The 25,765-nt window shown below is 43.3% G+C and overlaps 1 protein-coding gene across 1 annotated transcript; it reads left to right on the forward strand.

Moving 5' to 3' along the window:
* The first annotated feature begins 304 nt into the window (after positions 1-304).
* abcb7 (ATP-binding cassette, sub-family B (MDR/TAP), member 7) lies at positions 305-22,710 on the forward strand. The gene is made up of 16 exons (XM_047586046.1): positions 305-527; positions 1,916-1,999; positions 2,083-2,160; positions 3,610-3,729; positions 6,875-7,007; positions 8,699-8,967; positions 9,668-9,756; positions 9,874-9,961; positions 13,285-13,459; positions 13,933-14,090; positions 16,078-16,241; positions 16,412-16,541; positions 16,986-17,157; positions 19,023-19,126; positions 19,823-19,930; positions 21,348-22,710. Exons 1-16 carry the CDS (start codon positions 324-326, stop codon positions 21,564-21,566), a joined length of 2,295 nt encoding a protein of 764 aa, XP_047442002.1. The 5' UTR covers positions 305-323; the 3' UTR covers positions 21,567-22,710.
* Positions 22,711-25,765: the final 3,055 nt, after the last annotated feature.

The raw sequence follows: 25,765 nt of genomic DNA on the forward strand, positions 1-25,765 counted from the left end.
AATCACAGCTTCACAAAGAATACAAGACATCAGAGTTATTTATCTATTTATTTATTTTAAACTTGAAAGTGTATTGAAGTAGCTGCCTCATTTACTATATAGCCGGGATAATACAACAAAGGAAAAAAACAAACAGAGGACACAGTCATACAAATTACGTGAAGATGGTGTTTCAAGCACTAAAAATGTTGTGTTGCCACAATAGTTCAGTTATTTTCCACCGTTTCCCTGTTACTGATATACATTACCTCAAACGAGTGAAGTATCAAAAGTATCGATATTTGATTCGAGATCGATTTTATAGCATAAAGCTCTGGTATCGGATGTATCGATGTTTCGGTATCGATCACACGTCACTACTAACCGCCTTCTTCAACATGGCGCCGATGTTGGCACCGCTGAAATGCGGCTTTCACTTTCAAAGGCGAAAATTGGCGCTTATCATCCGACAGACGAGTTCGCATCACGTTTGGAATAAAAGTCGAATTGACCACGGGACGGACCATAAACGCCAAAGTACATATGTGGTGAGTGAGGCTGCGGTCGGGTTGGAAAGGACACAATGTTTTTGGTGGGACCATGCAAGGGCAGACATGCAAAGTGTTTCTAAGTAACTTTCAGAGAAGCAAGGATTAGTTGTTTGGTCTAAGTTACACGTTTCTTTGTTAGTCCGGTCGCTGTCGTGTTAATGTACTGTTTGTCGACCTTTCCTCTAAGTTTGCACTGGGCGACACAGCTAGCTAACCGGCTAACTTAACAACTTAGTTCAGTCGCCTGTGTTAACGTTGGCTTTATGGCATTTGACATCATTGTCAGTGGTAACAAATGCGTAAAATGTACCTTGACTTGTGACCCAATGTCATTTCAACCGATTATATCATACATCTTTTTGTTTTCTTAATAATAGCCGCCGGTAATCAGCGTGTGCTAACCACGCACCATGACAGTGGGCTGGTCACGTGTTATTACTGACACGTTAGATAAGGTTGTTTGTCCCAAACTAGTATTTACTGTCAGTCCCACCCGGACGGCTGCGTTGACACTGTCATACATGATAAGATACTTTACTCTTGCCCAGCAACCAACCTCTTAATTAAAACTGTAAAGGATCAGCTCTGCCTTGAACTTTAAAGCACAACAGGAATTTAGTTTTAGGTGTAGCATTGAATCAGATGAGTTTATGCCTCACAAGCAGTCATTCTGTGGGGGTTTCTGTTATTTTGTCATCTATTTCTCCTTTCATGTCTGTGAGATCATTGCATTGGTTTTAGCTAGTCTTACTCAACAGCTCAGTCCATCTCAGTGGGGTTTGCCTGTGTTTATACAGAGTCTGTTTGCGCCATGTGTCAGGTCATGACAGATAAGCAACATGTCCAGTGACGCAATGTCTTCAAGGAAATAAAAGTGTCTCATACTTGCCCACTCAACATCAATAAAGATATGTGTTTTTGTTAGGGGCTTATTGTAAATATGGCTAAAACATAGTTTAAGTGCAGTATTCCTATCTTAAACCACCCACACCCGTTTTTGCATTATGAAGCATTCAACCTCTGTAGGCGTGTTAGTCAGTTTCCTCCTGCATAAACTGTGGCTGCTTCAGAGTTTTTATTTTCCACAGGCTTTGGATTGGATTTATGAAACACTTTCATAACATTAATGGCACCTTCTCAAACCCGTCCTGTACCTCAACCAGCTTCTTCTCTATTCAGCTCGTTTCCCATCTTTGCATAACCTTTGAACTTTGACTTATGTTGACTTTAAACTATGAAATCTTTGCACAGAGAAGAAATTGTTCAGTATGTGCTTTTGTTTATACTGGAATAAAATGTAATTCCCGTTAATTACTATTATTACTTTCAGTGTTTCTGAATATTTAAATATCAAAGAATTATTGGTCAAATCTCTTGTGTTTCAGTTAACTTCCCCTCCCCACCTACGGACAGCGACATGGAGCACAAACGGGAGCGCAAACAGTCGCCAGATTTTGGAGGCGGCAAAAGTAAGTGCGCTTGAGAAGCAAATAAGAGTCAGTGTCAACTGTGATCAAAATCAAACGTAGAATAACGATTTATGTTTTCACAGCATTTGCAGGTGATGGACAAACGGACATGTTGGCACGGGCACGCGGGAGGAGGCCTCAGTGCAGATCCAAAAAATGTGGTTAGTTGAAATTCTTATTCTCATCTTCTATAACAGTTTGTCCTGTCATCAGGTGAGGGGCGTGGTGCATCCTGGACAGGTCGCCAGTCTACCGCAACACACAGAGAGACACACAACCATTCACACTCACACCCACGGCCAATTTAGTCCAATTTAGAATCACCAATGAACCTGTCGAGCATGTCTTAGGATGGTAGTTAGTGGAAAACAAAGCTCACATTTTAATTCAGTATACCAAAACCTGTGGGTATAATCAGTATAGATTCATGTCACATGATAAGATCCTTTGGGTTACAGTTGAAATCCTGAACTTTGGAAAGATAAAACTTTGCTGTGTTTGCTGATAATATCTGTTTATCAATTCAGTGCTATCTAGTCTTTGTGTTGAGGTCAATAGAAGCTGCCGATATGACGCTGTGAGCTGACGCCAGACATTTGACGCTGTGTGACGTGACCTCCAGCTTATATTTAAACTGTCTTCAGCATCATTCATGACTTTAATGAGCTCTCCTGTTGCTCCAGCCAATCACACGTGTTCCCCTCACCAGCTAATTTTGTTAACACATGATCCCAACAGACACTTGAGCAAAGTGCTACTCAGTGCTACTCAGTTGCTACTCGCTGACCATGTATCTGCTCATGCTTGAACATACGATTGATATATTAGTAATAATATTTAACAAATACAGCTAAAGCATTTTGTACCAAAGCATTTTATTAACTATAAAATTCATAGTATACATGTTACATGCTAAGTAAAGGACAGTTTAACTTGAATTAAAAGCTGTCTTAGAGTTCTTTTTCTATTTTTCCTTATTCACTGAAGGTACAGAGACCTTCAATAGTGCATTAAACTGTTTGTTAGTCCTTCGTTCACAGTGACACATATTGCTTGATTGTATTTGATTAAAGGCAGGTGTTGGGCACACTCACTGTGATTTGCTCGGAGGTGCTGCCATACAGCGGCGTTGAAACACGGGGCCACCATATTGAGTGGATTAGAGGAATTACTGCATATCCTTTGGCCTTCCGAAAGTCCCTGTGGCAGATGTGTGTCGGAGTGTGGGTAAACAGCCATGTTGGCACCAGTGGGCTCTCAGCTTTAGCTGGGATGACAGCCCAGGTGTCTCCTGGGACTTGTAGTGTCAGACTGGATCCCCAAGTCCACCTGGAGACTCTGCTGTCGTTGCCGTCGCCAGGTCTCCCGGGGGACCCCCGTTGACATTTGACGGTTCTTGTGTCTGCCCAGAGGTTATTGTGATTGTCACACTGAATGGAAAACGCAAGTTAGTCGCCAATATTGGAAAACATATGGCAAGTTGTACAACTTCACGTTGTAGTAATTACAGATTAACACGTTTGACCTGTGTTTTCTCCAAGACGCACTGATTTCTACAACCAACACGCTATGACCTAATAAGAAATGTTGTTGTCATCTCTTCTTCACAGCTGAAGGAGGTGAATTCAACCCAGATCCTGTCGGCGATGCTGTCTTACGTTTGGCCAAAGGACAGACCAGACCTCCGGGCCCGTGTCGCCATCTCTCTGGGCTTGTTGGCGGGGGCTAAGGTCAGTTGACACGTCAGGTTTGACCTATTTGACTGGTGCCAAGTTTTTTTTTTTTTTTATTATTAAGCATATGCCACAACCAGAGATATGTTTATCACCTTAACATTAAGGAAGTTGCTCCAGTCTATGTATAATTTTGTCTCTTTACTTTAGTCATACTTCTCCCTCCTGCTTTGTTGATTTCCTCCACCTCAAAGTACTCTCAGATACAGCTCGATCAAGCTGAAAGGCTCAAGTAAGATGTTTAGATGAAATAAATCGTGCTGATTATGGGAGCTATTGATGGCCTTGTTGGCCATCATTAGCTTTGTGGTAGCTTACATAACACCCACTCCAGGCTTCACTCATCATCCATTCCAACAGCTTCAGAGTCAGTCTTGCGTGTTGCTGCTCATTTTAATTTGTCCCTGTATTCAAAAGGGATGCATCATAGAGAATTGATAATTGGAAAAAGTAATTATTAATTTTTCCTCCGGTGGTGAATAAACAACACCCAAATTCCTAATAAGAATAATAAATCATGTAAGTAGCTGCAGATATCCAGAGCCTCTTTTTACTGGCTCTTGCAGCTGTACATTTTTTACAGTGAAACTCTGGAGTGCACTGCACAAAAGAAGAGATGAGCCAAGGTTGCAGCTGACATGAATTAAACCCACAAGATTAGTGTCAGAGATCAGTCTTTTAAATTCATGCTGTCTCTGAGGCAAGAATTCAAGAAAGAATGACGGTGTTCAACCAATAACTCTGAACAGGCATAAAGCCTCTTAAACACTAAGTCATTATCAGGGTGGGCTTCAGGATCACGGGTTCGGTTAGAACCTTCCCTCACGTCCGCTTTTATTACTTATCAGCAGCACCGCCATTGTTTTTTTTGGCGATTCTGTTGGAAAATATCGCTGGTATGAGAAGCACGATCACGTGACGCATTTGTTCTCTGGTAAGATGCTCTGAACAGCTGAGGTTTGCCTACTCAGACAGCGAAGCATTCGTGGCTATGATGGAAAATTAACTGTGGAAGGGAACAAGCAGTCCCATTTGCAAAATTGAAGCCTAGGTTTCAGTTATGATATTAATTTATACATTTGTTTGTTATTTTATCCATTAGTTACACCAGAACATCCTGATAAATAATAAATGTGCATAAAGTTGACCTTTAGTTTCACACTGACAAATCTCTTAAGTCTAAACACATATTTGTGAATGACAGGAGAAAAATAGTTATAGTTTTAATCATATAATAATAATAATAATAATAATAATAATAATACCTTTTGCAACTGTGCCATACCTACATAAATCCCTATTTATCTAAGTGCCGCTACTCAGATGTGTCTTTTGTTGTCATGGTTGAACCCCAGCCTGCTGCGTCATGTTTTTCTAAATGTCTGTAGTGGCTACAGCGTGTGCTTTATGAACTGCCTACATCATCTTGTAGACATGATCGAATTTATAATTTTGAAAACTACATGCCGTTGTCTTTTTCAACCGTAGTGGAGAGTTTTAGTGAAAACCTACATTAAAACACACGAAAGCCTCGGTCTAATTGTTAGACGGGGGTTATTAAAGAGTCTCCCGGCTTAATCAGGTAACCGCTCCGCTTTGAACACCTTTTGCTCACGCAGCGTGAGCACTTGCCATAGGTGATTGCGCTGGGTGAAGAGCCCGTGTAAAACTGGGAAATCAGTGTGCATTTAAAACTGATAGCATTTTGTTAAAATAAATAATTGCGTGCATCAATCAGTGTGTGATGTATTTCCTCTTCCTTTGTTGACGGTCTCTAATTTACACCCTGGAAAACAATCACAAATTCACAGCTCCTAAATAAGCATGTCCTGCTGCCACTCAGCGTGGCTCCCTCTAGTGTGTGCTAAGGAGGAGAGAACAACGCACACGCGAGCCAATCTTCTCCTCCTATTTTCCTGCTTGGCTGGAGTTAACCTCGATTTCTCCAGTTTGTCTGTTTGAACCGAAACCACCAGCAGTGTGGATGCAATTTTTAAATCAACTGAATAATTATGTGGTTACAGTGCATCACACCTCTGCCAGCCACATTATCATTGACATTTTCATTTCAAATAAATGATTATACCCAGGCTCTTGTTTTCGTTGCCCTCTCCGTCTGCCTGCCTGCCCGCCTGTGTGCCATACTATAAGCTTAAGATTATTCTTTATAGCCCGAAGCCTTTTCTCCTCTACTTGACACAGGCTCTCTATTACAGGATGACACACTGTCAGGTGCAGATTGACATATTGTCGATTTAATCTCGGTGTTGGTCGTTAATGGATTAAAAGAGTGCATCCATCCTTATCATGCATTAGTCGTCAAATTGAGGACATGTTTTGGCCCTGTGATAATAGGCTCGGGCTATTTTTGTGTCATGTTCTGTTGTCTTGGTAGCAAAGTGGCAGATATTGTTTTTCTTTGAGGGACTCTGAGGACTTCTATTGTCTGAGTAATACCCAAGTGTATACAGCAAAAAAACCCTGGAGATGTAGCTTTTGCGGTTTAAATGGTCCATTATCAGATGTTCCTTTACATCACGGTTGACTTGGGTTCGTATGTTTCTTTTTTTTTTTTTTTACGTCATTTTAGCTGTTCCATCAAAATCGTATCGTTCGGGAATCAACAGGAGCGAAAGAACAAAAGGCAGCCCTGCGCTATGTTAGGTGAAGAGGTTCAAATGAAATGGGTTTCAAATGAAAATGCTCTGCTGTGTTCTCTCTGTCCTAATGTGCAGCGGACCGCCCAGCCTGAGTCACACAGCTGTCCCTGTGCTTTTAATTAGCCCTAATAACCATTTCAATTCCATTAGCAGGAAGCACCAGCCTCCTCACCAGCACCAGCACAGCCAGTCAAGAAGAGCACATGTGCATGAATGCACGCTCACACAGCATACCATGCATAGGTATACTTGAATGCACCTGAATAGGTAATATTGGATGTAGCTCATAACTATTCTTGGCGTGATTGGTGCACGTGCACAGAGAGGCACCGCAGAGAACTAGAAAAAATGGCACAGGGCTCGATCAAACATATGTCTGCGTAATAGGCTATTTGAAACCGTTTCCACTCTTCTTTTTTTTTTTTTTTCTTTCTCCTCCCTGTCTGAATGTTTCCTATCCCTCCCTCTCTCTGTCTTTCCAGATCACCAATGTGATGGTGCCCTTCATGTTTAAGTATGCAGTGGACGAGCTTAACCAGATGTCGGGACACATGCTGAACCTGAATGACGCGCCAAGCACTGTGGCTACCATGGCAACGGCCGTGCTGATTGGCTGTAAGTCCCAGGGTTGTGTTGCACTGGCAGGTGCCATGCTCATCAGAGGGGACTATGGGACTGCCTATTATCTGCAGGTTGACCTTTCTCAACACATTCATACCCATGCCGCTCCCCACCTTTCGCTTCTCCGTCTCATTGTTTACATTGTGAGCTTCGTTCTGCATCAGAGTTGACTTCTTTTAATCCCCGCGGCCGTCTCGCGAGTGCCGGCGACTTTTCGGCGCGATGGCCGTGTGCTCCCGAGGCAAACGGGTGGATACCTTTCTAGAAAAGAGGGAAAGAAATGTCCGTTGAAAGAGGTTGGATATGTTTAAGTGAGGTCAGGGATATCGCTTTCACTTAATTTCTTTGTTTTTTTGTTCTCTTTTCTAAATGGATGAGTTAAAAAAAAGGGCCAGGGGTGAGATATGAATGTTTAGTTCCCTCCTGTTTCTCTCTGAGCTGGTGATAAAAAGCAGTAAAAAAAAAAAAAAAAGAATAAACATCATGACACCCACTGCGAGGCCTTGACCGTGACCAGCTTGGACGCCATATACACCTAGAACAGTGGCCACTTATTTTAATGAGCTCACTTTAGGCCTTGCACACTAATGGTACACGTTTAATAAGAATGCAGACAATTCCCTTATGGAAGAGGAGTTTTTTTTTTTGTTTGTTTTTTTTTTGTTCTTTCTTCGTGACACCCAGGCCCTGGTGCTTGGAGCCTGCAGTGACTGGTGTAATTTGGCTGAAAAGGTTGCGCAGTGCTCATCCTACCTTGTCAGATGTGGACACATTGTTCATTAGATGAGCATTCCTATTTAACGCCACATTACAGCCCCATGAAGACCGGCAGACAGAGCGATTATTACCCTGACTTTGGTCTCAGCAGACAAGTCATGTATTCACGCAACTCGGCGAAATCGCCACAGGAAGACCATGTGTCAGTCAAACGCAGACCAATATCAATTTGTGACAGTCATGCTAGCCACCTGGTTGTACAACAATTTAGGAGCAGTGTGAGGGATTAAATGATTTCCTTTTTTATTTATTTTTTATTTTTTTAGTATTACACCAGGCAATTTCGTTTGGACTGAACTTCTTTGGTTTTGCAGCTTCTCTGTTACGTTATAACAACTCCCTTTTTATGCAGTAATAAAAATAACTTGCAGAAAAGCTATGTTGCTAACGTGCACCCTCATCATTTAGAGACGATTGGTGGTGAGATTTATTGACATTTTTGCATCACACTCTTTCTAAACCTCCTCCACCTCTTCTAGCATTCTGCTCACTCACACACAACACTTTTGTGCACCCTCCTTTCCTTCAGTCCGCAGTGTGCCGCCCGCCATAGTAGCGAGGCTTCAGACAGCATCCTGCTCCGTAATTACAGACGCAAGGCTGTTGCAGCACTGCAGCGTTTGCAGACAGGAGAGGATTTGAAGGACCTGTCCTGCCACCTTATACAGTATTTCCCTTCGGAGAAAGTTGACAGCTCTAAAATCTGTCTATTCTCAGCTGCCTCAGTGTGCAGTGTTACGTCTAATGGGGCAGGAAAAAAGTGCGAGTCAGATTTTTGTTTTGCCGCTTCATAACGGTCCTCGGTGTTTAAGATGACGATAGATTCTCACTTGATGGCCCTGCTGTTAAAACCTCCCCGATTTTCACAGCAGGTGTCCTTAAACTCTCCGTCTCCTCCGCTATCCCAGATGGCGCCTCACGGGCTTGTTCGGCCCTCTTCAACGAGCTGAGGAACACTGTGTTCGGCAAGGTGGCCCAGAGCTCCATCCGACGCATCGCCAAGAACGTCTTCCTCCACTTGCACAATCTGGATCTAGGCTTCCATCTCAGCCGGCAGACGGGGGCGCTGTCCAAGGCCATCGACCGCGGCACACGGGGCATCTCCTTCGTCCTCAGCGCTCTCGTCTTCAATCTAGGACCCACGGTCTTCGAGATGGCCCTCGTCAGTGCTATTTTGGTGAGTTCCAGGGTTAAATCAAGGCAGTTGTTGATGGTAATCACAAGCTTTGTTGTTGTGGCATGCTACCGGCGACGCTACTTGCAATTTGTGCCTTTCATTTCTTGTTGCTTTTGCCATTTCAGTCCTTAATGTTCACTCAGGTCCGTCCGTCACCTTGACACTCTTCACGGCAGATTGTCCGGAAATTAATTTCGGGGATATTGTCTCATTTACATTCTAAATGGAATATGAATCCCTGTGAACTTTTAGTGGAAACACAGGGTCCATTAGTGTCAGTGATGAATCCCAATGCTTTGTGGCAGCTTAATGTCCTCCTGTGGAGTATGCCCTAAACAGACCCCCCTCCCCACCCCCCCTCTAGCCACCAGAATTGGTTCATCTATAGCTTCATGCTATTACACCATTCTGGACCATAATGTCAGATTGCCTGTAATGACAGCAGACTCCATTGCCCAAATAGCTAAAGCATTAGCACGATTACTTCTTGTAGCTTCTCGTCCATTTGTAACACTCAATTTCATAGTGGAACGGTCAAAAACAGTACCTTCTCAAAACACCGTGTGATTTCATGTATAATGAACACGGAAATCTGGCGGCCCGATGTGGTCGCTTGACTTTTCATCACAAAGCCTGTTGAGTTGTATTATGTAAAAGATCCTTTGTCTAGACTCTTTTTCTTTTTCCTTCTGTTCCCCAGTATTACAAGTGTGGAGGACAGTTTGCAGCAGTGGCCTTGGGCACCTTGTCAACATACGCACTCTTCACGATTCTCGTCACTCAGTGGAGGTGCGACTGAGGATTTTGCTTACCTTCTTCTCTGTGTGTGTGTGTGAGAGACATTCAGCAAATTGTTGTGTGGCTCCGATGTTAAAATGTTCACTTATTGGCCGTCTGCGCACACAGGACCCGTTTCCGGATAGAAATGAACAAAGCAGACAATGATGCAGGCAATGCGGCTATTGACTCGCTGCTCAACTATGAAACCGTTAAGGTGAGTTCCAGCGCACACGCGGCCACACACATGCTCACGTACGCACAGCTATCATGCCCCCCTATTCAACTCCTCCTCAACCTCCATCCCTCCCCCCCCCCCCCCTCCGCGTCAGTCCTTCCCTTTTATCTCTCCCTTGCTACTCTTCTTCCTCCTGCACACTTAAGCCCGGCACAGCGATGTGAACAAATATTTGCTTGTCTGTGATAATAGCGTTTCGCTGGCATGATTGTCACTGTCACAATTTGCCTTTTAATCCCCTCTCTCCGTCTCTTGCCACATGAACATTTGAAATCACTTTGATAATCTCTTTGAGCGAGAACAGTGGAATTCATGGTCATTACAGCCAGTCCTGCTATTTGTTATCAACCTATTACAGAGCTGTTTCTCAACAATATCAGCACAGGGACCTTGGTTGAGATTAGAATTTAAAACACATTTTCATATGAAGCGATTCGATATGATAAGGTTTCAGATGTGAATGTTCTCTATGATATGTTCAAGAATGAGCCACTCTGATCAGGCATAACATTATAACCACCTTCCTAATATTGTGTAGGTCGCCTCTTGTGCCTCCAAAACAGTCCTGACAAATCAGAGAATGGACGTGGTGTTGTTGTGTTGTTGTTGTTGTTGTTGGTGTGCGCCTTAGGGTCCTATGGGTTGAGGGGCCTCGGTGGATCGTCCCACAGATACTTGTTCAGTTTGAGATCTAGTGAATTTGGAAACCAGGTCAACATCTCGTGCTGTTTGTCATGATTTTGAGTTGTTCCTAAACTGTTTTTGTGTCTGTGTCTGGCTGCAGTCACTAATTTCCCCTTGGGATTAATGAAGTAATTATGATTCTGGCCCTGTTGGGGATGGCTGCTGCTATCGAGGAGTGTCATTGCTATGGGGTGTGGACGCCTCGTCTGGTCTAATTAACATCCACACGTTTCCCAGCAGAACATTGAATTGTCACAAGTCAGTGATCAGTGGTCAAAGTTATTTACCCGTCAGTGGTCATAATATTACGCCTGATCAGTGTTTGTTGCCACTAAAACTACTGAAAGCGCACTTTTCTGTATAAACTGGACCACTACAATGAAATCCCCACCCTTGGAACTGTTGTCTTAATCAAAATTTGTGATGGTAGACCAGCAATCAATGTTACTGATTAATGTCCCTCACTCATCAAGATGATGTGCGTCACAGTTCCCACTACTTTATTTTTACCAAAGCAGATTGTGGGGTTTTAAACAAGTCATACACTAAATCCCCCTTTATGTCTGTTCTGATGTTTATGTTCGAAGTGTAAGGAAGGTGATAATTCATTTAGTTTATGGCGATGTTGATCTGGATCTTTTAGCCAAGAGAAGTATGTGTCGGCACAATACAACACAACATAATAGTACTACAAACAGCCTCCAAAATAATAGTAATAATAGTAAAAAAAAACACAGTTAACTTAACAGCTTCCTCAGTTATTTTCAGAGTACAATTCTTGAGGCTAAGATTTAATGCCAGTCCCATTTTATTAGGATGTGTATCGTTTCACTGGTGTACCTAATAAACTGGCAACTGGGGTACGTAAAAACTTACATACAGTAATAGTTATTAAAAAATCAATGTGTATATTGATCTATAATTTTTGTTTGAAAAATGAAGCTCAAAACAGTTGATTCACGTTCTGTCGGTGGATTAATTCGTCCTTTCGGCTCCAACACCTTCAGCAAAGACGCAGTTTGCCAGGTTTTTACCTCCCTTTTGTCTCTCTCACTCATTCTCAGTGATGCTCTTCGTCTCTCAGTGTGAAATTGTCCACCCAATTTTTTTTGTAAATGTCATTCCAGTCGCTCCAAACAATGAGACATTTATCACTGGACATTCAGGACTATTTTCCTGGGTTAGTCACTGACCCAAAATTGTGTCTCAATTATAGTTTTGGACTGAGAGGTGGCTGCCATATGAGGTTTTATTTAGAATAGAAATGTCAGCTGAGAGCCAGGGTTGTTTATGGGTGCATGTGAGACTCGCAGACACCTGGCATGTGTGATTTGGGTCTGTAAACATTACTTTATGCTTATTTTTAATCTGCATCTTTTGCCGTTTCAGGTCTCCTTCTAAGTAAACGCATTGTACACATACGGACATAACCGCCGTCGAGTTTTGTGCGATTTGTCTGCCTTTCCAGATATATTTTGGTTACCATGTTATTTTCTTTGCTGTATTATTTTCTGTCCTGTTTTCTTAACGGTTTGTTCTGTGTTATTTTGTGTCATCTGTGTCAATGCGGCCGGATTTAGCATCACTCTGAGCTGTGAGTGTGCATATGTAATTAGATCTCCGCCCACTCAGAAATCCGTTCCACTTTCACAAAGGGCTGGATGAGAACCTGAGCGCGGTGCCTCGCGCTGCTTCGGTTTGTCCTCCATGTGCTACTTTCTTGTCTTTCTCTCTCTGATTCGCTGCCTTTCCTTATATGCAAATCGGTGGCAAGTTGGTAGCCGCGCAGCCTCGCTGCCGTTAGCTACAGAAGCAAATCGCCCACTTAACCAGAGCAGGGGAAGAATAATGCAAACTAAACAAACAGCAGCACAGCAACAATATTAAGTAATTGGCAACGGAGCTGAGGAGGACTGTTGTTATGATTATGCTGTCGTTTTATGTGCTCAATATATGAGATGTGCTCAGGACTGATTCATGAGGCCTTTTCTTGCTAAATGATAGCTCTATGTCTTAATTAGAATTAGTACTGCTTGTGTTGCATTACACTTCAGACATCTATCTGTGCTCCGTTGGTAAAGTAGGTGTCTGTGGAAGCCGCTGCGGATGGAAATACCGCGGGTGACGACGGCGCCAGTGAAGAAAACTCTGCAGCAGTTCTTGTTTAACTTTCGGTGATAACTGTATAATATTTCTGACTGTTGTTTTGCCACAATCACTAGGCTCTGCCAATTCTTCAGATCTACAGCCTGCTTTGCAAAAGCGGGCTATGGATTTTGTTCTGCCGCCCTCTGCATCGTTTAAAATCTGTTGGGAGCGCACGGAGATGCAGAGACATGAAAAAGTGCTTTAGAGGCCAACCGAGTCTCAGACTGTGCCCAGAGCGGTCACTGAGAACAAATGCAGCCTTGAGGCAGACTGTGCTAAAGTGTCTAGCTGGCTGACACCGCTCTCCATGCTTCCTTAACCTCTAACCTCAACCGTATTTGTGTCTATCCCTCTTTTTCTCTCATCCTACATTTCGTATCCTTTTGCGAATCCCCGCGTTCGTTGAATCCGCAGCCTGTTCTTACTTCTCTCCTCTTCTTCTTCTTCTTCTTCTTCTTCTTCATGTACAGTACTTCAACAATGAGAAGTATGAGGCTAAAAGGTATGATTCGTTCCTGAAGATCTATGAGTCGTCCTCTCTAAAAACCACGTCCACGCTCGCCATGCTCAACTTCGGCCAGAGCGCCATCTTCAGCGTCGGCCTCACCGGCATCATGTTGCTGGCCAGCAAGGGCATTACAGCAGGTGAGTGTGTTTTAGTTGAAAATGTGTTAAAGTTGAGATTTCAACGCATGACTGTCGTAATATCATCCAAGTTTAAATTAGAATTAGTTTATTAATCCCAGGGGGAAATTACAGTATTTCAGTATAGTAGTGAATCCAGGTACCAGACCTGAATTCACTTCAGTCCGGAGAAAACAAAATCAAATGGATAGATGAAACTGACAAATAAAACCCCGACTGAACTGGATAATAGAAACCGAAAGAGAACAAAGCACAGCAAGCATGAAAAAGGTGGCATGAATAGAAAATAAAACAGCCTTGATGCAGAAAATGAAATCACAGGGGGGGTAGAGAGGATTTGTCTGCTTTTACTACTTGAAAGAAAAAAAAGGTTGGAGTGTTATGTTTTGAATCTAGCTCCCAAAGATACATGTATGATACAGTGGGGCTGGGCTGCGTACAGTGTTGTAAGCTGTTTTGTTGCCATCTCGCAGGTACAATGACCGTAGGAGACCTGGTTATGGTGAACGGCCTCCTCTTTCAGCTGTCCCTCCCTCTCAACTTCCTGGGCACCGTGTACAGGGAGACCAGACAGGCCCTGATCGACATGCACACTCTCTTCACCCTCCTCAACGTCGACACCAAAATCAAGGTACTTAAAGGCTCTAACAGAAAAGACAAAAATTGCGGAACGTTAACCCGGGGATCAGACCTTTTCTCCGTCGGTGTATAATTGACCGAGCGGTTAGAGATTTAACACAGGACTGAGTTATTCTAACAGCTGCATGGCTAACCTATCCACACATGCTGTAAAAAATGATAGGTTGCAGTCAAACGTAGTAATTACATGCTTGATGTCACCCGGGTGCTTCCTCATCTATTGCCACGTGTAATGCATGACATGACATGCAAATGACTTGCTGCAATAGTCTGACCTGCATGTTGATATGACAAATCCCTTCAGATGTGTGATAGGCTGCTACCTTGCGTTTAATTTATATTCATATTTAGATATTAAAAGGCTTTGAACTATTACCATTTTAATTAGTGCATTAATAATTCAGATTGATTTCATAATGTGTAACAAAGGAAGGATATATATATATGCGCATGTGTTTGTATCTATATTTCTGTGAATTATTAATTGTTTATTTCGACGATGACCACTAATTGGGTGAGTGACTGGACATTGTTAAGGTGTGGAAGCGAAGGTCAAACTGTGTTCAAATGAAGGGAGCTTTTTTTTTAAAGTTAAAGTTTCATGCAAATGTGCTCATAGGTAAATTTACATTCATCAGTAGCTTTTGAGTTTCTGGCCTTTCTTTAAAAGCTTTGTATTAGTCTACCTCAAGGAGCTACTAGTGACTGGTAGCTACTTGAGATAGTAATAGAGAAGTAGTTGGCAGCGTCTCGAGGTTCATTTTTGCCTCTGGTTTCATTAATCTTCTTGAACAGACTTTTCTTTTTGATTGGCCAGCTAGGTCTGCAATTAACCACCATTTTCAGTATTTCTTATCAATATATATATATATATATGACTGAAATAATTCACTCATAATAAAAATAAAGGTTGAGTGTTTAATTGAATAACTGTATCAGTTCTGGTGCCAGAACAACAGCTGCTGCTCTTTATGTGCAGTTGCAGAAAAACACACGTGTCCTTAGTCTATAAACTCACCTCTAAAACACTTCACCGTTAGAGATTCTTAACATAGCTGTCTGTTGTTTTTGTAAGACATTTTATTCCATTTACCTCCTTTTTTTTTTTTTTTTTTAAACAAAACGGCCCATCTTGCATGAGGAGAGTGCACTTAAACATGTGCCTGCCGCCTGACAATGTGAAGGCCATCCCCATCTCCAGCCTGTAATTACATGAGGAGAAATGAATCTGTCCAGTTATTTTTCACTCATCAGTAATATTCCTCTCCATTGTGAATCCCTGTGGAACGGCACTGCCCAGCGGGCCATTACTGTCTGAATGCTTTTTGTGTGTGTGTGTGTGTGTGTGTGTGTGTGTGTGTGTGTGTGTGTGTGTGTGTGTGTGTGTGTGTGTGTGTGTGTGTGTGTGGAACACACTGGCCTATTATGTAGATGTAAAATAATTTAGAACTCCTCCTCTCTTGAAACGGCACCAAAAAATCACAAAACATCATTTTTTTTTCTATGTTGGGGGGTGTGAAATTATCATCTGTTTATACTAATGGACTATGAGTTATTTGTATTAATTGAGTGAGGTGGATTGTGGGTGATTATGTTGCTATTAGATGGTATAGAAATAGAGCAGAACAGGCTTTTACTCTCGGACCACGGACGGTGTTTTGTTCGCCGCTGACCTTGGCTGTATCTCGGCACTATGGCCGAGCTCGGTGTGTACTGAAAGTTTTCACGCCTATCGATCCTTCAGTCACCGTGAAGGGCAGCGCATTACGAATCAGACGGCCTTTTGCTGTGAATGTCTCTGCTTCATGCTGTACATGTAGACTCCATGCTCCCGCATTATGCCTCTTTACAAGGTGTTGGAGTAGCGTTGCATCACGTCGGGGCTTCTCTGCCGGTGGCAGTTCTGTGCCGGTGCAGTTTCTTTCCACCTTTTTATTGTTTATTTTATTTTTTTTTAACCCTTTAATTGTTTTTGCTAGGAGAGGGACCTGGCCCCACCATTAACCGTCACACCGCAGGAGGCCACCATCCGCTTCGAGGACGTCTATTTCGAATACCTCGAGGGACAGAAGGTCTTAAACGGAGTGTCCTTCGAGGTGCCTGCAGGAAAGAAAGTGGCAGTGGTCGGCGGCAGCGGGTCCGGGTAGGTCACCTCTCAGAAAAGTGCGCTGAATGTCTAAACTTTAGCCAGGTGTGTGTCATCTCATTTGCATGTACAGACAGAGTCTTATCGTCAGATGTCATCAGTAGACGGTGGGGGTGCAGCTCACGGGTTAGAATAATGCTGACGATTGGTTCCGCGTCTGGTTGCAGGAAGAGCACCATTGTGCGGCTGTTGTTCCGCTTCTTCGAGCCCCAGCGGGGGAACATCTACGTGGCGGGGCAGAATATCCGAGACGTCAGCCTTGACAGCCTGAGGAAGACTTTGGGGGTTGTACCTCAGGTGTGAGACTCTCCAACACAATGAAATAAATGAAAAAATGAAAAAAAATCCAAACCTATGTATATATGTATATAGAGAGAAAGACACATACATATGTGGAGCTTCGTCACCACCAATGCATTACATGTGCACCATTGTCTTCAAGTAGTAGATGTAACATAAAAGATATTATTGGTCATTGCACACAACAAGGGGGCAGCATAGAACAATTTAATAGTTAATAGTTACCAGTGGCTGTAGAAACGAGCTTAATTCATTTTTACTGCAGTGAGCTCAGAGGCCGATCTGAACAGATGGTACATAAACATATTTTTGTCATATGCATGCTTTCTCTTTCTCCCTCTTATTCTCTCTTCCTGCCTCTGCTGCAACACAAGTATTCTCCGAAGCCTAATTTTTTTTTTTTTTTTTTTTATCCCCCGCCCCTCACCATGTTGTTGTCAGGATGCTGTTTTGTTCCACAACACCATCTTCTACAACCTGCAGTACGGGAACATCAACGCTACACCAGAGGAGGTCTACCAAGTGGCGCGTCTAGCGGGCATCCATGACGCTATCCTCAGGATGCCCCATGGCTATGACACCCAGGTTGGGGAGCGAGGCCTCAAGCTGTCAGGTTTGCTGCACCCCTGTGTCTACTGTTTAAATACGGTCTCTCCACACGAGCCAGTGAAAGAGCTGTGTGTTTTGCCTTTTCCCCCGGATGGTACACTAAACTGAAACACAAACGATCTATCTCAATAGATTTCTGGCATTGGTTTAATTCAACATAGGAACTCAGGAAGAGCAGGGGCATTTAATGATTCATATTTCATATAATGTTATTAATATCATACAGCGATGTTCAGACCAGCTGTTCTTCTTCACCCTCCTCTTATTCATTTCGTGCCTCATTTGGGTTTTTGTCCGACTAATGTTCTAAAATCAGACCAATTACTATTATAAAAGGAAAAAAACAACTATATATTTAAACCTGTAAAAGCCAACACAGTTATTTCTAAAGAAATAATTGATTATAAAAATAGTTGTTTGATGATTTTTTTTCTTTTAATTTCTCTGGTTTGAAGCATTGCTTTATTATAAAATGATAAAATCTCGTGAATTTAAGGCTGTTTAGTTCCAACTGCTAAAAAACTCGTGGTAATCATCACCTTTTATAATATTGACATGACATGGGAGGTGTGATTGTGTGTGATTGTGTGTGTGATTGTTTTGAGCTATATAACCAAAGGCAAGTTATACATTCCAGATAGGAGACATTATCTTCCAAACGCCATCTTAAACGTCCTTCATGCGCTGCCTTGGACAAACAGCGGCTCAGAAAAACACATTTTATACTATCAACAAACTTCCATCTGGTTCGTGAGGTTATTTAATAAGATTCCTCATTATGGACATACCACAGTACTTAAGCCCTTTCTGAAACGTAGTCGACCGTGTCCATTAGTAATGTGATTAACTCCACTTGTGTGGAGGTTGCTGACTTTATGCATCCACTAAAGCTAGAGAATATTACCCGATGGAACTATTTAATATATTCTGGTTTAGACGTGTAAATTACAAATGTCTAAATATTTTATTCCTTTGTGTATTAGGAACAATAGTTTCAGTATTGTATGCTGTGAGAAAGGACTGCTTCCACATAATAACTGGGACTGTGTGAAGAAGCCTTGGGAGATTCACGTCTGCACTGCTCTAAATGACATTACAGTCTCTACTAAGACGTGGCATTTGAAATAGTTTCTAAAACTGTGATTAATCTCAGGCTGCACCATCATTATTTTATCATTTTCTTCAATTAGTGTGTGAACTTGTTTAATGGCGAGTACAGTTGAAGTCGGCCTCATTTGATCTACACAAGGCTGTAGCATTAGGCCCCTAGCATCACTCCGCAACTCATTTAGCCCACGTAAACACACAGTGTGTGAGCAGCTTCACTCAACAGTCAAGACGCAATTACTGGCAGCGCAGATTTCTTTATGTGGAGTGACTGAGTGAGTGAGAGAACGGACAAAATAAAGACATGACTAACTTCTCATTAATTTCACTGCTGCTGTACGTGACAGCTGCCAGCGAGTGTGAGAGGAGGAGGAGGAGGAGGAGGAGGAGGAGGAGGGTAGGGGGGGAATCAGGAAAGGGGGCAGTCTGGGCTCTGAGGCTCCTAACTTCCTTCATTGCTGCTCTCCACTGCCAGCAATATTTACACTCGCTGAACGCCGCCTGCTTTCAAGAGGCCACACACGGCCCATATGCAATAAAGGCAGAGTCAGACTTCGTGGGAGAAATCTTTGAGTCCTGCTGATTTTTTCCCCGTCACAATTAAGTGAAGGTCTGTTTTACCAGACGCTGGCGTCGTCTGTGTTGACCCTGTGTTTGAGGTGATTATCTGGCAAGAGGACGCACACAGATTTGCCCTAACTCGACGTGTTTTAGATCTTCCGGATTGAGCCCGGTGTTCACCGCGTCCGCTGTTTGTTTCAGGAGGGGAGAAGCAACGCGTCGCCATCGCCCGCGCTATCCTGAAGAATACGCCCATCCTGCTGTACGACGAAGCCACATCCTCCCTCGACTCCATCACCGAAGAGGTTGGCCCGACAACGAACGACGAACACGCCCACAGACACTAGCTCATAATGTACCCGCACGCTCGGGTTGACACCTCGTCCCGACTGCCTATACATTTAGCGGAACAATCGCCCACCCAGTCACCTGATGTAGATACACAACAATCCACCTCACTCCTGCGTCACATACCTGCTGCGACATACACCCCCCAACACACACACACACACACACACACACACACACACCCTACGCACACACCACCCCCATGTTCTCCCTTGCCACCTGCCACTGTTTTCTCCTTCTTAATCTCCAGCTCAGTCTAAACCACGCAGTCTTTGTAAATGTTACATTTAATGAGAAAGTTCAGTGCACACTCTCTGAACTTCAGGGAGAAGAGTGGGGCAGTGGATGGCGGTTGTTAATTAAGATTTCCTGTTGCTTTTCATCATTATGTTTTTTTACATTTTCATATGTAAACACTGGTAAGAAAGCATATGAGGGTGGATGTTGACTTAGCTTCCAACTTTAGGAGTATATTTCATATATATATCCTGTCATTCATGCGTTTTTTTTTTGTTTTTTTTTTCCCTTATAATATTTTTTTTTTTTTTTCCACATCCACATTATTGCAAACTGAACTATTTTCCTTCGGATTAGGGGAAACTCTTGTACGGCTTAACCGAGGGATAATGTTATTTGTCTTTGTCTGCTTTCAGAACATCCTGAGTTCAATGAGGGGGATGGTGAAGGACAGGACATCAGTGTTCATCGCCCACAGGCTTTCTACCATCGTAGATGCAGATGAAATCATAGTGCTCAGTGAGGTAAGAACTCATCCACTTATTTTATTCATTTATTTTTTTTATACTTGATCTCGTACCTTTTTCTGCTCTAATATCATGAATAGGAAATTATGTGACAGTTGAGAGTGTCCAAGTATAAACATGCACCGTGTTAATTGCCAATCCAATTAGCCGGTTTTACATTGAAGGGAGGGACGGTGACCTGCCCTCTGCCTAACCTTCAGCCCACTGTGTCTGGCAGCAGCAAGAATTTAGCAAGTTGCCTGTGTTTTTGACACTCATTTATTCTCGGTTACCTTTCTTCGACGTGCGCGATGAAAACATGCTTTGTTTAGCTTTTCTCATTAACTTCAACAACAACAGGACACTGTTGGTAGAAGTGAATGTATTATTTTCTCCATAAGGGCTCATTAAAGCAGTCAGACTCGACTGGCTGTTTTGGTCAGATGGCGTGTCTTGTTTGTCTCGGTGACTAATAATGTATGGGCCAGCTTCCCAGACACTGATGAGGCCTTCTCCAGGACTAAACATGTCTTTCAGTGGCGATCGCAACTCGAATGGCTTTTCTCTGCTGTTTTTGGTCGAATGTGTTTCGCTGAGGTTGGGGGGTGCCATGGAGACACATACAAGATCGTTTCAACGTGTAGGAACAGCTGTGGATTGCCCCTGTGAAGAAAAACCGAGCAGAAAAATGCTGCAGCATGTAATGGGTAGGGCTCGGAGTCACTCTAAAGCACAAAAGAGACGGAGGGAAGTTGGTTATTATCTGGAAAGTAAGAGTTAATATAAAATGTAACACAGGTGAAGTGACATTTTCCACCGGCGCCGTAGTCAGATAGGATAAAAAAATGAGAAGAGGTTTCTTTGAACCGCGGCGAGCTGAGCATGTGTCGTTTCCGCGGATCCTGAGTCAGATGGCGGGGATCAGAGGGTCGTGGCGAGGAGGCATGTTTGCGTGTGATGTCGCCACGGCGTTTGCGGGTGTCACCAGCAGAGGACTGCCTGGGGTGCTCATTAAAATAACGAGCGGAAGCAGTCACATGCTCGTCTTGGGTGCACTAAAGATGTTGCCAACACCTCTGCATGCTCATGGGAGGTGGGGGAAGGGGGGAGGGGGGGGTGCCTTCATTTGTTGTTCGACTGTGTGGGAGGGATGCGTGTTTGTTGTGTGTGTGTGTGTGTGTGTGTCGACGCGCGCGAGTGTCTGCGAGGCCGTGCTTCGGCGAGAGAAATGCAACAGTTGTTGGGGAGGCGGTAGGGATTCTAGGGGGGAGCTGACTCTCCGCGGAGAGTGCGGTCAGCGCTGCGTGGTCACGGAGAGATGCTAGCTACCGGAGTATGTGTTTCTGGCCCCTTTAGTCTGACTTTGTGTGAAGCAATTTATTTTTTTTTGTTTTGTTTTCCTTTTCCCTCGGTTCTTCCTCCCTTCCTCTGCCAGGGTAAAGTGGCAGAGCGAGGCACCCACCACGCCCTCCTCGGCACCCCGGGCAGCTTGTACGCGGACCTCTGGAACACCCAGAACAACAGAGTCCTCAACAGCGGCAAGAACCCGCCCGAGCCGCCGGCTGAGCGTCTGTCCCAGAAGGAGGAGGAGAGGAAGAAATTGCAGGAGGAGATCCTCAACAGTGTGAAGGGCTGCGGGAACTGCTCCTGTTGAGAGAAGCTGCCACCTCCATGTTTCCTCATCCCTCACAGATGGCCTACGCTGGAATCCCTGGTCCGCGCGGTAATGGGGGGGGGGGGTGCATTCCCACCGCCAAACCCAGCCAAACCTCCACGCACGTCACTGCCTCTCCTCCTCCTCTTCATGTGAATAAAGGCCACCGCTCGCCAAAATGAAGGAGGAGGAGGAGGAGGAGGAGCAGAACAGGGAGCAAGTGTGTTTAGCGCTGGCTGGTGTCCAGAGATAGAGCTTATATGCCAGTTGTCTCCGCTGAATGAAAGCATAAGAGACCTTGTATATCACATACGTGTGTGTAAGACATCTGTTAGTCAACATGGTTGCCCCCTCCTCATTTTTGACATCAGGACATCAGGATCACTGGAAACAGATGAGACAGAAGATCTAAGGACTTACATATGCCTTGATGTTGACACAAAATTTGTATTGATTTCATTTTTTTTTTTAATTTATTTACGAAATAAACTGGACACATCTTTTTCTTTTTATATCAATGGTGTGTACATACTTCAGGATATCCTGCTATTGGGAGGATCACAGTTAAATCTTCACCTTCTCTGAACGACACTTTTTCTTTTCTTTTTTTTGTAAAGCACGATAATGTTTTCAACGTTTGTTCTCAAATTGTCACATTTGTTTGATAAACTAAAGCTTTATTAATATTTCAGGACTCCTCTGTGAATTCCCAGAATGTCACATTCATAAATATAACACTCAGACTTACGGGGAGGAACTCTAATAAATCATGAACGCTTCTCACCTCAACCGGAGCCACATTAGGAGACAACGACTCTTCCAGTCAAATCTTTCAGCCTCGGCCGGTGGAGTTCTTCTGAAAAGTTATCAGTGGAGTTTTAACCGTGCTAACACTGCTTTTTAGATCATACGACCAGAGTTTTCCCTCCTGAGAGACACGACTCTGATAGTAGATGGATGTCCTCATTTTCTGAGGGCTGTTTTGATGGAGATATGCATATTTTGTTATGTACCTTATGGTATATCTATAAATGAAAAAATTAATGTTTGGGTGTGGATGCAACGATCTAAACCTTGTATTCTGGAGTATCTTGATGCGCAAGCACACTTCAAACTAATAAATGTTGACTTTCATCTAAATAAAGCTTCCAGATGTTCTTCTTCTCATTATGATTGAGCAATATGTTGATGATATAGGCCATGGGTCTTGAACAGGGGGTTGCAAAATACTTGATTGATTAGACATTTTTTTTAATTTTCCCCCACAAATTTGAATTTCTTTAAATATACAGTAACCTATTTTAGTAAAGGGTCAGAAATCATTATCAAAATGATAATAATACTGTATATTTCTAAATAGCAACAGGATGAGTTTAATATAGAACACATATAGTAGGTAGGTGGTGCCTGAAAAACGTTAAAGACCCCTGATATAGGCTGCATTTCTTTTGTGCCACTTGTCTCTTTCATGGCTGTATTAGTCCAGCGTTTCCCATCCAGAGGACAGGTAGCCCTCCAAACTGTCACATTGTTGGGATAACGTTTTCTTGTTTTTTATTTGTCAAAGGAACACGTTTAACCTTTTAGCTAATTTATTTGCTGGCAAGTCTTGAACGCAGTCCACGCATGTCTGTTAAATTTGAAGCCATCACAGCTGGCTGACTCGGTTTAGCATAAAAGACTGTAAAAAAAAAAAAGTGGACGCTGCATACAAGCAACTCTACAGCTCATTGTGATATCTTGTTTAATACGCACAAAGAGGGGGTTTTCATAATAGTGCTAGTTACGTCAAGCTAATAGACAGCTAGCTGTTTACTTGACTAAAAATTTGATCCAAATTTGGACGCTGCTGACCTAGCTCTGTCCAAAGGTGAACAATTCTGCATAACAGACAGCTCTACACACAAAGGGGGGGGTTCATAGTAGTGCTAGCTAAATCAAGCTAATAGACGGCTAGTTGTTTACTTAATGGACATCGATGACTGAAATGTGATCTAATCTGTCGTCCAGGAAGTGAATAAACTCAAATCCCAAAATCTCAAACTACATCTTCAAATATAACCTGTAACATATAACCTGTCTAAAAACATCCAATCAAACAATCTGAGATAGAAGTAATTCATGTTTCCTTCAAATGCTAAGTTGAAATATGCTAATTAGGACAAGGAGTTGACTTTGTTTGACTCATAAGCTAAAAAAGGAAAATGTTAGCTATATTGCATTTGCGCTATATTTACATCAAAATCTTATTGTTCACATATTTAATCAATTGAATTTCCCCGTCTCATTAAAAGTGCCTAGATGCAGAAGCTTTATTAGCTCAGTACTGCGATAGTAAATTACATATGCAGTGATTGTTTTTTTTTTTTTTAAATCAGAAAGGTAATTTTATCTTTGACATTTACAGTTTAACACAAAGTGTATTCATCCACCATCGCTTTGATTAATATAGAAGCGGTGTTAGGTTCTGAACAGGGTGTCCCCGATGAGTCAGTCCAAGAAATTCTTTTAGATTTTGCATTTAGCAGATTATTGATCGTTCAGTCGGCTAAACCTGTCGTGGTGGCCGAAGCTACGAAAACACAACGGTGACACTGCCACTCTCTTTGTGTTCACTGTCTGCTGGACACAAAGACGGTGGATCCCCTTCAAGAACCCCAGCAGCTCTCTGGATCCTCCTCTGGGACCGGGGAATGTTAGATTACACTATTTTTTTTTTTTAATGCGGCCTTTCGGTAGGATTATAATTGAAACCGGCACATAACAAAAAACATTCACGTAACGTTACAAAGAGAGGCCTGCTGCGCCGCATTGTGGAGCCTCCACCACCACCTCCCGAGGAAGTCACACATTATAGATGAAAGTAGACTTTGATAAAGCCCTGCTTAAAAGGGAAGCAACTGGATGATTACTGGTTGGATGGGTCTCCTTTCATGCGTCAGATGTCCAGGCAGATGAGTTGATGTTAATGGCGTCCTTCTAATCTAACCTAGGAAGAGATTATGAGACTATTCATTAGCGGCTCCCAATGCTGTTCAGCTGCTGCCCCTAACAGGTTATTCGCTAATTATTCAGTGAACATAACTCGCTATGATCTGCCTGGGCTCTCTGAAAGGAGCCTCGCATGTTGCACGGAGCAGAATATTTTACTTTCCCCTCGCCTTTTGCTGAGGCAAATCTTTGTGTGTGTGTGTGTGTGTGTGTCTGACGCGGTCAAGGACATAACACTCAGGCATTGAAGTTACCAAGCAATCTGAGATGGACTTACACAGAGAGGGTGTTTGCTTTCTTGCTATTTATGTTTAAAAAACAGAGTCACGGGGGATTTCGCTCACCGACCCCTGATTGTTCTGTATGTCGTGCATGTGATTAGCGGCGTTGCGAGCTGTTTGTCTGCATGTCTCGAGGAGGTAATGAGGAAGCCATTTCCCTGTTCGCCATGCAGCATTCTGCAGGCGCGAGAGAACATAGACACACAAAGGCCTCTAATAATGTCCTTAATATGGGACGCAGCAGGAGAGTCAGCCCCGAACGCAAACCATGACCTTACACTGGAGGAGAGATTTTCAAAGAATATGCTGATGAACCTGATGAGCAGAAAGGACAGCTTCTCGTTGCGCCCGCTCTTTCTCTCCGCCCGTGCGCGGCTTTAGCTGCTGCTGCGTTTGACGCGTCGACCCTCCGAGCGTGCCTGGAGACCCGCATCCCCGGTCCCTGGAAAGCTGTTGAGGGAGCACAGGTGATAAGAGCGATTCGAGCACACACGTCAAATCCCCGCTGACCCTTCCTTGGCCCGCTGCTGAAGCCTTCTGCGCTTATTTTCATCACGATAACAGGCAGAGCAGGCTGAGACTCAGGGCGGTCCCTCTGCACCAGACAGTCAGCTCACTCCCATCCCACTACAATGGAACTAGTATGTGGCCAAGGGCGTCTACGCCTTGATAAATATGCATCGATGCCTCGGAGAAGATGTAGTTATTTCCACCGTTTTGTGTGGGAGTGTAAATTTATGTGCGTAATCCCTGTGTACTATATCAATGCTCCTGGTCAAAATGAGAATGAATATTCACAAACGCGTGCACTCGCGCACACACAGCGGGTCCTTTTTAAAGTCAATAAACACAGATAGGGTGGTATTACCATCTCTGCGCATACAGTGCGCTGCGGATGATGCAACCTCTGAGCGCAGCCTCGATGAT

This window comes from Mugil cephalus, chromosome 5 (assembly GCF_022458985.1).
Source record: "Mugil cephalus isolate CIBA_MC_2020 chromosome 5, CIBA_Mcephalus_1.1, whole genome shotgun sequence".
Taxonomy (NCBI): domain Eukaryota; kingdom Metazoa; phylum Chordata; class Actinopteri; order Mugiliformes; family Mugilidae; genus Mugil; species Mugil cephalus.

Bases quoted from the DNA above. Each gene is read 5' to 3' on its own strand.
- abcb7 (XM_047586046.1), top strand. From the start codon at position 324: ATGTATCGATGTTTCGGTATCGATCACACGTCACTACTAACCGCCTTC. The intron at 528-1,915 runs GTGAGTGAGGCT...CTTGTGTTTCAG, and splicing joins AACGCCAAAGTACATATGTG to TTAACTTCCCCTCCCCACCT. The intron at 2,161-3,609 runs GTTAGTTGAAAT...TCTTCTTCACAG, and splicing joins GTGCAGATCCAAAAAATGTG to CTGAAGGAGGTGAATTCAAC.